The sequence below is a fragment of the Mobula birostris genome, chromosome 4 (assembly GCF_030028105.1).
Source record: "Mobula birostris isolate sMobBir1 chromosome 4, sMobBir1.hap1, whole genome shotgun sequence".
NCBI classification, from domain to species: domain Eukaryota; kingdom Metazoa; phylum Chordata; class Chondrichthyes; order Myliobatiformes; family Myliobatidae; genus Mobula; species Mobula birostris.
Genome location: NC_092373.1, coordinates 205,183,775 through 205,198,120, shown reverse-complemented (window position 1 = coordinate 205,198,120; position 14,346 = coordinate 205,183,775). Strand labels below are relative to the sequence as shown.

Genomic DNA, 14,346 nt, shown 5'->3' with positions numbered 1-14,346 from the left:
TGGCATCACTGAGTTCACCTGCTAACTGGCAGGACAAATAGCCAGGCACAGGAGCTACCCAGCCAGGGAACCAACTGATCAGCCGCTGGGTCGGACATCTAGTGAGCAGTGGTGGGGCTGAAGATGTCCCAGAACATACCGTAGATCTGTTGGATAGCCTTCCGGTCAAACCAGTCCAGCTCCAGTTCCTTGGAGTCGTGTGGGATGTAGTTCGGGTGCATGATAGAGCCAGCCCGTCGGATGTGGGGCAGTCCTAGTACGTGTCCGATCTCATGAACAGCCACCTTTGAAGGGAAGGCAAATGAAATGGGGAATTGGTTCATTGTTCTCACGTTCCGAGAAGAAACATTTCCTTCCACGTCATCCAGGCAGATCTTTCCATACATTCATCACGGAAAGGAAGAAACGGTGCAGAGAGTTACAGAGAAAGTGCAATGCAGGCAGGCAATAAGTTGCAAGGCTGCTTGAAAGTCGATTGAGTGATCTTTACCATACTAGGAGACCATTCAATAGTCTTATAATCGGAAGGTAGTTTTAGAGGCTAAGAGTCCATATTATCTTAATGGGGACCATTCAGTAGTCTTATAACAGTGGGATAGAAGCTGTCCTTGATCTGGTGGTATGTACTTTCAGGCTTTTGTATTTTGGCCTGATGGAAGGAGAGAAGAGAGACTGTCCAAGGTGGGAGTGGTCTTTGATTATGCTGGCTACATTTCTGAGGCAGCGAGAGGTCTATTGAGTCCATGGAGGGGAGACCATGAGATGTAGAATGTTTTCTGTGATGTGCTGAGCTGTGTCCACAACCCTCTGCAGTTTCTTGCAATCATGGGCAGAGTGATTTCCACGCCAGATAGGATGCTTTCTACAATGTATCAATGTAAATTGGTCAGGGTCACCGAGGACATTTCAAATCTCTTTTCCCCATGAGGAAGTAGAGGCATTTGTGAGCTTTCTTGGCCATGGTGTCTACGTGTTTGGACCAGGACAGGATTAAGGTTGGGGTTAAGACAGGCACCTAGAACTTGTAGCTCTTGACCTTGACCTAACACCAGTTATAAATAGAGAGGTACGCACACCGCCACCCTTCCTGAAGCCAACGACCAGCTCTTCTGATTTGGTGACATTGAAGGAAAGGTTATTGTCATGACACCATGTCACCAGATCAACTTCCTGTACTCTGACTCTTTGTTATTTGAGATTTGACTCGGTGTAGTGGGATTTGGATAGAGGTGCTCCATGAGACAGGGGAAGTGTGGAATACAGTCAATAGTCTGTGCCTGGGCCGGGAGACCCTCCTATCCCTGCAACACCTGCTCTCCCTCTCATGCCTTCCTGTCCAGGCTGGTGTGCTCCATACAGACATATGTCTCTCCATGTTGGTCCTTTCACCAGGTGGTGTCTTGAGCACAAACTGCCTGGTGCGTCTGCATGGCTGACCATTCCTGTGTTAGCTGCTGTGATCAGTGACCACACACACAGCATTGTCCACTCCAGGGGAAACTGTATGCAAGGGTGAGTACAGATTGATGGGGGAGTGCTCTCAAGGGGCCAGCACAGGCTTGATGGGCCAAATGGCCTTACTTCATACGGTTCTTTAATGCCAACTTCCCAGTGATTCAAGTAATAGCCTGAGGCTTAGTGAGGTGTTTAGTTGTGTGTTTACAATCTGAGCCTAGGGTTCCTGATGGTTAGGATGATTAGCCTAAGGTCACTGATGGTCAGTCTTGGGTCACTGATCTTCAACCTAAGGACACTCTTGGTCAGTCTAGGGTCACTGATGGTCAGGATGATTAGCCTAAGGTCACTGATGGTCTGTCTGGGGTTACTCTTGGTCAGTCTAGGGTCCCTGATGGTCAAGATGATTAGACTAAGGTCACTGATGATTTGTCTAGGGTCACAAATGGTCAGTGATAATCAGCCTAAGGTCAGTGATGGTCAGTCTGTTGTCACTGATGGTAAATCTGTCACTGATTGTCAGCATGATTAGCCTATGATCAGTGATGATCTGTCTATGGTCCCTGGTGGTAAATCTAAGGTCACTGATGGTCAGCCTAAGGACACTGATTGTCAACCTAGGGTCACTGTTGATTGGCATAGATTCACTGATGGTCAAATAATGTCAATGTCACAGGCAGTGACCGATGAATTGTTTCAAAAACTGGAACTATCACTGGGAAGTGAACCAGGAAACAAGCAGGAAGCAGTGACCGGTAGAAATAGTGAAATTAAGTCACCCGTTATCTTGAGAGAGTGACCCAGGAGGATGGGTGGGTTTATGGAGAGAGCGAGAGTGAGTGTTGGGTGGTCTTGGGTGAGTTTGTGGAGAGAGGATGGGTGAGATTTGGGCAATCACCGTCAGAAGGCTGATCCCCTCGTTGCTCGACGGTTTGACAAAATGCTCATCGTCGTCGAAGTGCACGTCCCCCAGGCGCCAGGCGTGAGCGTACTCCTGCCCTGTCCCATCAAACACCTGCGAGCAGCCCAAGTGCCTCTCTGTATGATTGGAAAGAACCAGTCAGCTTCTGGAAGAGGCCACCCTCACCAGCACCCTGCACATGAGGTCCCTTGTTGCTCCCATCACCACTCCCTCATCGATCTGCACCTCCCCTCACCAAACCCTGGTATCCCTGACTCATCCCCACTCCTTCTCCCCTTCTTACCTTCACTAATCCACATTTCCCTTGGCCACATGTCCCTCGCTCACCATCAGATGAACTTCATCACAAAGCACTTCAAGTAGATCCCATAAATTAGATCCTGAAATTACCCACCAAAAATTGGGCAGTTTGGAGGGAGCTTCACTCTGTGTCTGACCCCGGGAGTGTGTGATGGGACAATGGAGAGGGAGTTTCACTCTATGTCTGACCCTGGGAGTGTGTGATGGGACAGTGTAGAGGGAGCTTCACTCTGTGTCCGACCCCAGGAGTGTGTGATGGGACAGTATGGAGGGAGCTTCACTCTGTGTCTGCTCCCGGGAGTGTGTGATGGGATAGTGTGCAGGGAGCTTCACTCTGTGTCTAACCACGGGAGTGTGTGATTGGATGGTGTGGAGGGAGCTTCACTCTGTGTCTGATCCTGAGAGTGTGTGTTGGGATGGTGTAGAGGGAGCTTCACTCTGTTTCTGACCCCAGGACTATGTGATGGGATGGTGTAGAGGGAGCTTCACTCTGTGTCTGCTCTGGCAGTGTATGCTCAGATGGTGTAGAGGGAGCTTCTTTCAGTGTCTGAATTGGATGTGAACCGTTCCTTAGAGCCTGCCCCGGGAGATACGTGTTTGATGTGACTGTGTTTGTCGCTCACTCGTGCCGAATCCCAGCTTGATGTCGATCTCGGAGGCCGGCGAGGTGAGGTCCTCGATGAAGATCAGTGGCGTGACCTCGCTCCACATGCGGAAAGCGAGACGCAGGATCATTTTCTGGTCGTCAATGGTCAGCTGTGAGCTGTAGCCCTCGTCCAGGATGCGCCACCTCAGCCGGGACTTGGTGAAGGCCAGCTGGGGGAAGGTGTTGTCCATGAGGTCTGAGGCTGCCCGCCTCCTCCGTATCCGTTCCACCAGCCAGCGCATCGTGCGCCTCCCGGCCCCAGGGTCCAGCTCTGCTTCTTCCCCTCTGGCCAGCCATCTTGTCCCGACACCTCGACTGCCCACCCTCGATTGGTTGGTTTGGCTTCGGCCAGAGCTTCCTGATTGGTTGACTTGTTCTTGGCTGGTGGTCAATTGGTTGGATTGGTTTTGCATGCTATGTTCTGATTGGATTAGTTGAACTCGACTGTTGGTCAACCATTGGTTAAGCCAACCTTTGTTGCTGTTCTTGGACTGCTTTACTTGTCTGCTGGTCAACTGTTGGTTGAGCCCACCCTGATCTTCGTTCTCTGATTGGTTAGTTCGTCTTCGCATGCTTTTCTCTGATTGGCTTAGATTGCCCAAGCTGCTGGCCACCCATTGGTTGAGCTGTTCCAGACCACTGTTCTGTGATTGGTGGGGCTGGTTTTGGCAGGTTCTAGTGGACTGGAGGCTGTGTTGGGCAGTTTTGGTGGGTCGAGCCGGGACATGGCGCCGGGTCCTGTAATGGGGGGCATCGCTGCGGCTTGGTGGGCTGATGGTGTTGGTGGAGGTGACGTTGGAGTCGATGGGTGGTCTGTCGCGGGTGGCGTTCAGGGTGTGCATGCCGTCATCGTGGGCCTTGTGGTCTGGCACTCCGCAGCGGGGCATGTTCATGGCCTCCATGGTGGCCTGGTCGAGGAGCCCGGAAGTGGGCAGCCCATTGGCCCTCTGGAACCTGAGCAGGGCGCTGGTGTACTCAGCCGGCATCTGCTGCTCATCCTCCAGCTCTGGGAGGTTCCTGCGGCTGTGGTGGCCGTTGAGCGCAGGCCTGGGGATCTCCAGGGCACTGTACACTGGCGCCGACACCCCTTGATAGGCCAGGTCCTCCCAGTTCACTGGCTCTGTCCAGCCATACTTGTCCAGGTACTCCTAGAAAACCGGCCCAGAAAGAGAGCCCTGTCACACAGAGACCAATCAGCCCATTGAGTCTATCCCACCTACTCATGAGAGCCAGCCTCCCTTGACTCAGACCCAAATCAGTCCCAACGCTTACAAAGGTATATCCCTAAGACCGTAAGATATAGGAGCAGAAGTAGGCCATTCGGCCCATCGAGTCTGCTACACCATTCAATCATTGGCTGATCCAATTCTTCCAGTCATCCCCACTCCCCTGCCTTCTCCCCATACCCTTTGATGCCCTGGCTAATCAAGAACCTATCTATCTCTGCCTTAAATACCCCCAGTGATTTGGCCTCCACAGCCGCTCGTGGCAACAAATTCTGCAGATTTACCACCCTCTGACTAAAGTAATTTCTTCACATCTCTGTTCTAAATGGACGTCCTTCAATCCTGAAGTCGTGCCCTCTTGTCCTAGCCTCCCCTACCATGGGAAATAACTTTGCCATATCTAATCTGTTCAGGCCTTTTAACATTCTGAATGTTTCTATGAGATCCTCCATCATTCTCCTGAACCCCAGGGCACACAGCCCAAGAGCTGCCAGATGCTCCTTATACAGTAACCCTTTCATTCCTGGAATCAGTCTCGTGAACCTTCCCTGAACCCTCTCCAATGTCAGTACAGTATATCCTTTCTAAAATAAGGAGCCCAAAACCGCACACAATAAAGATCCACTTTAAATACTGCATAACATTTATAAGTTTATGAGATGCATAGGCAGAATAGACAAACAATATCTTTTTTGCAGGGTGGAGTTGTCATACCAGAGGGCATCCATTAAGGTGAGAGGGGGCAATTTCAAAGGAGATGTGAGGGGCAAGTTTTTTACATAGAGAGTGGTGGGTGTCTGGAATGTGCTGCCTGGGGTGGTGGTAGAGGCAGATACATGAGGGACATTTAAGAGATGTTTAGATGGAACCATGAATGTGAGGAAAGTGGAAGGATATGGACATCGTGTAGACAGAAGAAACTAGCTGACTGTTTGATTACTAATTTATTAGGTTTGGCACATTTTGGGCTGAAGGGCCCGTTCCGTGCTGTACTGGTCTATGTTCGAACCAAATCCCAAGGCTAGTGCTTACTCGGGGATAAAGTGAACAAGGTTATTCCCATTCTTGGGGTACTGTCTGTGTGGAGTCTGCACGTTCTCCCTGTGACCATGTGGATTTCCTCCTGTCGCACTGGTTTCCTCCCACATCCTAAGGATACGAGTCTTGGGGGGGTTCACTACCACTGTGAACTGTGAACTGTGCACCCCCCCCCCATGTGCAGGTAAGGGGCAGAATCTGGGGGAGTTGTTGGGAGTATGGGGATAGAGTTGAATTGTTTAATTCTTGTATTTTATATAACCATATGTCTATAAGACAGAGGAGAAGAATTAGGCCATTCAGCCCATCCAGTCTGCTCCGCCATTGCGTCATGGGTGGTCCCGGATCCCAGTCAACCTCGTACACCTGCCTTCTCATCACTTCCTTTCATGGTCTGACCAATCAGGAAATGATCAAGTTCCGCTTTAAGTATACCCATGGACTTGGCCTCCACAGCATTCTGTGGCAGAGTATTACAGAGATTCACTACTCTCTGGCAAAAAAAATCCTCACCTCTGTTCTGAAAGGTCACCCCTCAATTTTGAGTCTATGCCCTCTAGTTCTGGATACCCCCACCATAGGAAACATCCTCTCCACATCCACCCTATCTAGTCTTTTCAACATTTGGTAGGTTTCAATGAGAACCCCTCCCCCCCACCCCGTATTCTTCTAAATTCCAGTGAGTACAGGCCCAAAGCTGTCAAATGCTCCTCATACGTTAACCCCTTCATTCCTGGAATCATCCTCATGAACCTCCTCTGGACTCTCTCCAATGACAACACATTCTTTCTGAGATACGGGGCCCAAAACCGTTGACAATACTCCAAGTGTAGCCTAACTAGTGTCTTATAAAGCCTCAGCATTATCTCCTTGCTTTTATATTCTATTCCCTTTGAAATAAATGCCAACGTTGCATTCTTTACCACAGGCTCAGCCTGTAAATTAAACTTCTGGGAGTCTTGCACAGGGGCTCCGAAGTCCCTCTGCACCTCTGATGTTTGAACCTTCTCACCACTTAGATAATAGTCTGCACTATTGTTCCTTTTACCAAAATGCATTAACATACATTTCCCAACACTGTATTCTGACACTTTTTGCCCATTCTTCCAATTTGTCAAAGTCCTGCTGCAGTCGTATTGCTCCCTCAGCACTACTTGCCTCTCCCCCTATTTTCGTATTATCCGCAAACTTTACCACAAATCCACCAATTCCATTATCTGAATCACTGACAAACAATGTGAAAAGTAGAGACCCCAATACTGACCCCCTGTGGAACACCACTAGTCACTGGCAGCCAACCAGAAAGGGCCCCCTTTTATTCCCACTCACTGCCTCCTGCCTGTCAGCCATCCCTCTATCCATGCCAGTATCTTTCCTGTAACACCATAGGATTTTATCTTATGAAGCGGCCTCATGTGTGGCACCTTATGAACGCCTTCTGAAAATCCAAGTAAATGACATCTACTGCCTCTCCCCTGTCGACCCTACTCTTAACAGTTTTGTCAGGCAAGATTTCTCATCACAGAAACTATGCTGACTTTGACTTATTTTATCATTGGTCTTCAGGTACCTCGAAATCTCATCCTTAATAATAGATTCCAACACTTTCCCAATCACTGAGGTTAGGCTAGCTGGACTATAATTTCCTTTCTTTTCCCTTCCTACCTTCCTAAAGAGCGGAGTGATATTCACAATCTTCTAGTCCTCCAGGACTATGCCAGAATCAAATGATTCTTGAAGCATCATGATCAATGCATCTGTTATCTCTTCCACAACCTCTCTCAGGACACTGGGATCTAGTCCACCTGGTCCAGCTGCCTTATCCACGTTGGGATCTTTGAGTTTGCCTGGCACTTTTCCCTTTGTAATAGCAATGGCACTCACTCCTGCTCCCTGACACTCACGGACCTCTGGCACACTGCTAGTGTCTTCCACAGTGAAGAAGATGTAAAGTGCACATTAAGTTTATCTGCCAATACTTTGTCCCCCATTATTACTTCAGCAGCATCATTTTCCGGTGGTCCAATATCAGCTCCCCCTTAACTGAAAAAACTTTTCGTATCCTGCTTTATATTATTGGCTAGTTTGTATGCTTGGTTAATCTTTTCCCTTATAGCCTTTTAGTTCAATTTTGGTGGATTTTAGGAGCTTCCCACTCACTTTTGCTACCTTATATGCCCTTCCCTTGGATTTTATGCAGTCCTTAACTTCCTTTGTCAGCCACAGTTGCCTAGTCTGGCCATTTGAGAACTTCTTCTGTGGGACATATCTATCCTGCGACTTGTGAACTATTTCCAGAAACCCCAGCTACCTCAGCTCAACCGTCATCCCCACTAGTATCCTCCTCCAACCCACCTGGTCAAACTCTCCTCTCATGCCTCTGTAATTCCCTTTATTCCATAGTGATACTGATACACCTGACTTATGCTTCTCCCACTCAAACTGCAGTATGAATTCTATCACAACTGTTCATATGTACGTAACAGTTTAGTATGTTTCCTAGTGGTCACAGTATGTATATACAATTGTTTAGTGTTGTTTTGTATGGTTCTGGAAAGCTCTGGATCTTCTCTAGTGGGGCATTATTTGAATAGTGTCTTTCCGATTGGTTGACTCTTAACTGCCAACTTGAATGTAATTTTTCTTATCTATGTGTCTAACAAAGAGCTGACCATAAGGCTGTGCCATCTTTTGTCTTTCTTTTGCCTCTCTATTTCTTCACTCACTAGACCTCTATTGCTTTCCACTTTCAGCTTTCTTGTTCTGTTAGCACTGAATATAACAATTGTGAAGCAACAAGTTTTGTGCCTCTTTCCTGACTTCCAAAAGAACCTTGGGTTAAAAACATAAGAACCTGATAAGACGTCATATTACTGTTGTACAATACAATGGTGAGACCGCACTGTGATTACTACTGCAGTCCAGTCACTCAGCTACAGGAAAGATGTGATTAAACTTGGGATGGTGTGGAAGATGTTGCCAGGGCTGGAGTTATCAGGATACAGAGGGGCCTTTTCCCTTCAGCACTGGAAACTAGGGTGACCTTGCAGAAGTCGCCCGCAATCCTTAAAGTGTTCCATCTATGAAAATGAATGAACAGTCGATGTTACAGGCTGCGACCCTTTATCAGCCATAACGTCGACTGCTTATTCCTCTCCATAGATGCTGCCTGACCTGCTGAGTTCCTCCAGCATATTGTGTGTGTTACTCTGGAGTTCCAGTATCTGCAGAATCTCCTGTGTTCATGAAGTGGTCCATATTTTTATTAGTCTTTGTGTTTCATGTGAACAAGGAATTTTATTGCTCCTGGGTGTATGTGACAATAAACTCATCTGAATCTGTATGTCATGGATAAAGGGGGTTGGTCACAGTCTTTTCTCCGGGATAGGGGAGTCTAAAACCAAAGGGCACAAGTTGAAAGTGAGAGGGGAAATATTTAAACTGGTCCTGAGGGGCACAGAGGACGTGGTTGAGCTGGGTATTTAAAAAGCACTTGGACCGGTAGACAGGTGGGAAAGGTTTAGGGAGAACTGGGTCAAGTGCTGGAGGCAGGACCAGGTCAACTTGGTTACCTTGGCCAAGTTGGGTTGAAGGGTCGGTCTCCATACTCTATAACTGTGTGACTCTAATAGGTTAAAGGGAACGTTAATGGGGGTGGGGAGGGGTGTAGGTTAAAGGGAACGTTAATGGGGGTGGGGAGGGGTGTAGGTTAAAGGGAACGTTAATGGGGGTGGGGAGGGGTGTAGGTTAAAGGGAACATTAATGGGGGTGGGAGGGGTGTAGGTTAAAGGGAACATTAATGGGGGTGGGGAGGGGTGTAGGTTGAAGGGAACGTTAATGGGGGTGGGGAGGGGTGCAGGTTGAAGGGAACGTTAATGTGGACGGGGAGGGGTGCAGATTAAAGGGAACGTTAAAGGGGGTGGGGAGGGGTGTAGGTTAAAGGGAACGTTAATGTGGACGGGGAGGGGTGCAGGTTAAAGGGAACGTTAATGGGGGTGGGGAGGGGTGTAGGTTAAAGGGAACGTTAATGGGGGTGGGGAGGGGTGCAGGTTAACGGGAACGTTAATGGGGGTGGGAGGGGTGCAGGTTAAAGGGAACATTAATGGGGATGGGAGGGGTGTAGGTGAAAGAGAACATTAATGGGGGTGAGGAGGGGTGTAGGTTAAAGGGAATGTTAATGGAGGTGGGGAGGGTGGGATTGCTCTGAGAGCATGGGCTCGATGGGTAGAATGATCTCAACCTTGTTCTTCCCCTGCCGCTCAGTCCACGCAGGAGCATTGCCAGTGACCTCACTCCCCCACCAGTGAATAAGCAAGACCCACGTGACCTTGTGTGACCCTTCCATGACCTCTCAGTGAAACATACGATGACCTCACTAGATCCCATCATGATCCCTCAGTGATCCCATGATGACATGCAGTATCATGCAATGATTCCACGAGCCAGTGATGACACCATACAACCATTCTGTGACACTACATGACCTCTCAGTGACCTGTGATGACCCCACAATGTCTCAGTGATCCTGTGAAGACCCTACCATGACTGCTCAGTGACCCCTCAATGACCCCATGGTCCCGTGACCCTCGGACCTACCTGGGCAGACCTGATGGTGAGGACAGGCCGGGCCCTGGTCCACACTCTCTCCTGGATGTCAGAGTGGTCCCGGCTGTGGTAAACCTTCTCAGCCTTGCTGAGGGGCCGTAGAGCCAGCCACAGGCACAGAGGCAGCAGCCAATCCCACCGGGGCTTCATCTCCACACACGCCGGCCGGTACACTGACCAGGGGCTGCGGATCTCCCCGTCCCAACAGCGGTGAGCAGTTGATAGAGGCGGTGGCCTGTACCCGTCACGTTTTGAGCTCAGCTCCCGTCCGTGAGTTGCTGGTCTGTGGGAGGGGAGAGTTACAGGGTCAGACAGCACAGAAACAGGCTTTGGCCCCACCCGTCCATCTGAGTTCGTCCCTTTTGTCTGTGTTGGCCCATACCTCTCTAAGCATTTCCCAGCCTTTCAAATGTTGTTACCTGCCTTAACCATTCCTCTGGCTGAAAATTTGCTTCGCAGGTCCCTATTAAATCTCTCCCCTCTCACCCAAAGCCAATGCCCTTCAGTTCCTGATACCTTGACCTTGGCAAAACGACATTCTATCTATGCTCCTCATACATCTCTATAAGATTTATTAGTGGAGGGATTGTTCAAAATTCAAGAAGTTATGTTGCAGCTTTCTAAAGCTCCAGTTAGCTGCGTCTGGAGTACAGCATTCAGTTCTGGGGGCCCCAGTAGAGGAAGGATGTCGAGCCTTTGGAGAGGGTGCAGAAGAGATTTACCAGGATGCTGCCTGGTTTAGAGGGCATGTGCTACAACAAGAGGTTGGGCAAACTTGGTTTCTTTTCTTTGCAGCAACAGAGGCTGAGGAGAGATCTGATAGAGGTTTGTAAGATTATGAGAGACAGAGATAGAGTAGACAGACAGAATCTTTTTCCTAGGGTTTTTGGGAGTGGTGGTCCTGGCGTGGATGCTACGTAGCCTCTTCCCTGGTGGGAATGGGACAAACAGTCCATGAGCAGGGTGGGTGCCATTCATGATGTTACAGGTTTTGCACTGACATCAACTTTTCACTCGCTCTCTCAGCAATACCAGCATTTATTGCCCACCCTGAACTGCCCCTTGAGGAGGTGGGGTGAAGCTCCTTCTTGAACCATTGCAGATAAAGGTGCTTCGACTCAGTGATGCTGAAGGAGTAGAGATATATTTCAACGTGTGGAAATTAGCATTGTGGAAGAACAGAGGGATCGCAGGGTCCACGTCCAAAGAATCTCAAAGTGGCTTTGCATATTGACAGCGTGTGCTGCGTTGGCCTTCAGTAGTTGGGAGATTGAGTTCAAGAACTGCGAAGTAACGTTTGAACTCTGTAAAACACTGGTTAGACCACACTTGGAATATAGTGCCCAGTTCTGGTCACCTCATTATTGGAAGGATGTGGAAGCTTTAGAGAGGGTGCTGAGGAGATTTACCAGGATACTGCCTAGATTAGCGAACTTGTCTTATGAGGATACGTTGAGTGAGTTGGGGCTTTTCTCCTTGGAGTGAATGAGGATAAGAGGTGACGTGATGAAGTTTTACAAGATAAGAGAGACAGATCGAGTGGACAGCCAGAGGCTATCCCAGGGTGGAAATGGCTAACACTAGGGGGCATCATTTTAAAGATGAGGTATGGGTGGGGAGATGTCAGAGGTAGATTTTAGAGTTGAGAGTGGTGGGTGTGTAGAACACACTGCCAGGGGTGGTGGTAGAGGCAGATACATTTGTGGCATTTGAGAAACCCTTAAAAAGACATATGGGAGACAGAAAAAATAGAATATTCTGTGGATGGGAAGTGTCAGATTGATCTTAAAGGGCTGGCACAACGTTGTGAGCTGAAAGGCCTGTACTGTTCTATTTCTAAGACACAGTGGGTGTGACTGGAAGGTGGGTTTGCAGCTTCCCTCCATGCTGTGCATTGTCAACCTTAGATCGGAGTCTGAACAATGAACAGCCCTCATCCCCCACCTTCCATCTCCTCATCCCTCACCTTCCATCCCCAAATCACCCACCTTCCATCTCCTCATCCCTCACCTTCCATCTCCTCATCCCTCACCTTCCATCTCCTCATCCCCCACCTTCCATCTCCTCATTACCCCACCTTCCATCTCCTCATCCCCCACCTTCCATCTCCTCATCCCCCACCTTCCATCTCCTCATCCCTCACCTTCCATCTCCTCATCCCTCACCTTCCATCTCCTCATCCCCCACCTTCCATCTCCTCATCCCTCACCATCCATCTCCTCATCACCCATCTTCCATCTCCTCATCCCTCTCCTTCCATCTCCTCATCCCTCACCTTCCATCTCCTCATCACCCCACCTTCCATCTCCTCATCCTCCACCTTCCATCTCCTCATCCCTCACCTTCCATCTCCTCATCCCCCACCTTCCATCTCCTCATCCCTCACCTTCCATCTCCTCATCCCTCACCTTCCATCTCCTCATCCCTCACTTTCCATCTCCTCATCCCCCACCTTCTATCTCCTCATCACCCCACCTTCCATCTCCTCATCACCCACCTTCCATCTCCTCATCCCTCACCTTCCATCTCCTCATCATCCCACCTTCCATCTCCTCATCCCCCACCTTCCATCTCCTTATTACCCCACCTTCCAACTTCCATCTCCTCATCACCCACCTTCCATCTCCTCATCACCTCACCATCCATCTCCTCATCCCTCACCTTCCATCTCCTCATTCCCCACCTTCCATCTCCTCATCCCTCACCTTCTATCTCCTCATCCCTCACCTTCTATCTCCTCATCCCCCACCTTCCATCTCCTCATTCCCCACCTTCCATCTTCTCATCCCTCACCTTCCATCTCCGCATCACCCCACCTTCCATCTCCTCGTCAGCCACCTTCCATCTCCTCATCACCCACTTTCCATCTCCTCATCCCCCACCTTCCATCTCCTCATCCCCCACCTTCCATCTCCTCATCCCTCACCTTCCATCTCCTCATCCTCCACCTTCCATCTCCTCATCAGCCACCTTCCTACCACACCCCTGCCTCACCTGGATCCATCCTCACCTGCCAGCTCTTCCTCCAATCCTCCCCCTCACCTCTGGTGCTGGACGGGGCAGTGGTGGGGAGCCGATAAGTGGGCATGTGGTGAGATGGAAGAGGCGGGAGAAGAGGATGGAAGTGGAGAGAGAGAGAGGGAGAGAGAGATAGAGAGAGAGAGGGGGGCAGGAATGGAAGGAGAGGAGGCTGGGAGTGAAAGAGAAGGACTGGGACAAACGGGGGAATGGAGCAGGGAAAGGGAGGAGGGGAGGGAAGAGGGGAGGGAAGAGGGTAGGAGGAGATAGGAGGGGAGTGAGTGATGTGCAAGGAGTGGATGGGTGGTGAGGAGGGAGACGTGTGGAGATAGGAATGGGTGTAAGGGAATTGAAGTGGGTGCAGAGTGGGGAGGTAGGATGGGTGTGTGAGGTTTGGAGCTCCCTCATCAAGACCTCACCACTCTGACTTGTGTTCTTGGCTAGTAGAGGCCCCAGCAGCACCCTCCCGCCCCCACCCCCACCCCCCAACTTCCCACTCTTGCTGCGTGTGGTTGCTCTGGGCTCTTCTCCTGCTCGGTAACAATGGCTGTTTGGCCACAGGGCCATCAGTGTGAGAGACGGACGGACACTTACCATCTGCTGTGGTGCTGTCATCTTCTGCTGGGGTCCCTGCTGTCCTTAACAACCACCAGCTCACTGGTCAGGGGTGGTGGCGGCTCATGCACCTCTCCCCCTCCCTGTCCCTCACCCTCCTCCCTCTCCTCTCCCTCACCTCTCTTGTCCCCTCTGTCACTCTCTCCTCTGTCATATATCCAGCTCTCTCTCTTACCCACCTTCTTTCTCTCTCTCTCCTCTCTCCCTCACTCCCTCTCTTTCCACCCTGCACTTTTCCACCTCCTTGTCCTTCCTTGTAACTCCCCTACCTCTCACTTCCCCTGTCTCTCTCCTCCTCCTCCTCTATCTTATACCCACCTCTCTCTCTATCTCCTCCCCTGTCTCTCAACCAGCTCTCTCTTTCCTCTGTCCATCACGCAGCTCTCTCTTCGCTCTCTGCCTCCCTCCCTCTCACCCAGCTCTTTATCTTCCCTCACCCCCCCCCCCGTCTCTTTCCCAGCTCTCTCTACCTCTCCACCACTCTCTACCCTTTGTCCAATTTGTCTCTCCCCTGGTGCAGT

General features: G+C 50.0%; 1 protein-coding gene across 3 annotated transcripts in view; it reads right to left on the bottom strand.

The window, feature by feature from the left end:
* The window catches only part of LOC140196117 (matrix metalloproteinase-21-like), a 28,092-nt gene extending 14,200 nt beyond the window's left edge, over positions 1-13,892 (bottom strand). For all 3 annotated transcript variants that reach the window (XM_072254827.1, XM_072254828.1, XM_072254829.1), the window contains exons 1-5: positions 13,805-13,892; positions 10,184-10,475; positions 3,301-4,471; positions 2,354-2,493; positions 140-284 (exon numbers count right to left, since the gene is read on the bottom strand). In XM_072254827.1, coding sequence (XP_072110928.1) covers positions 140-284; positions 2,354-2,493; positions 3,301-4,471; positions 10,184-10,342 — 1,615 coding nt within the window. In that variant the 5' untranslated portion in view covers positions 10,343-10,475; positions 13,805-13,892. The remainder of the gene's footprint in view (positions 1-139; positions 285-2,353; positions 2,494-3,300; positions 4,472-10,183; positions 10,476-13,804) is intronic.
* Positions 13,893-14,346: the final 454 nt, after the last annotated feature.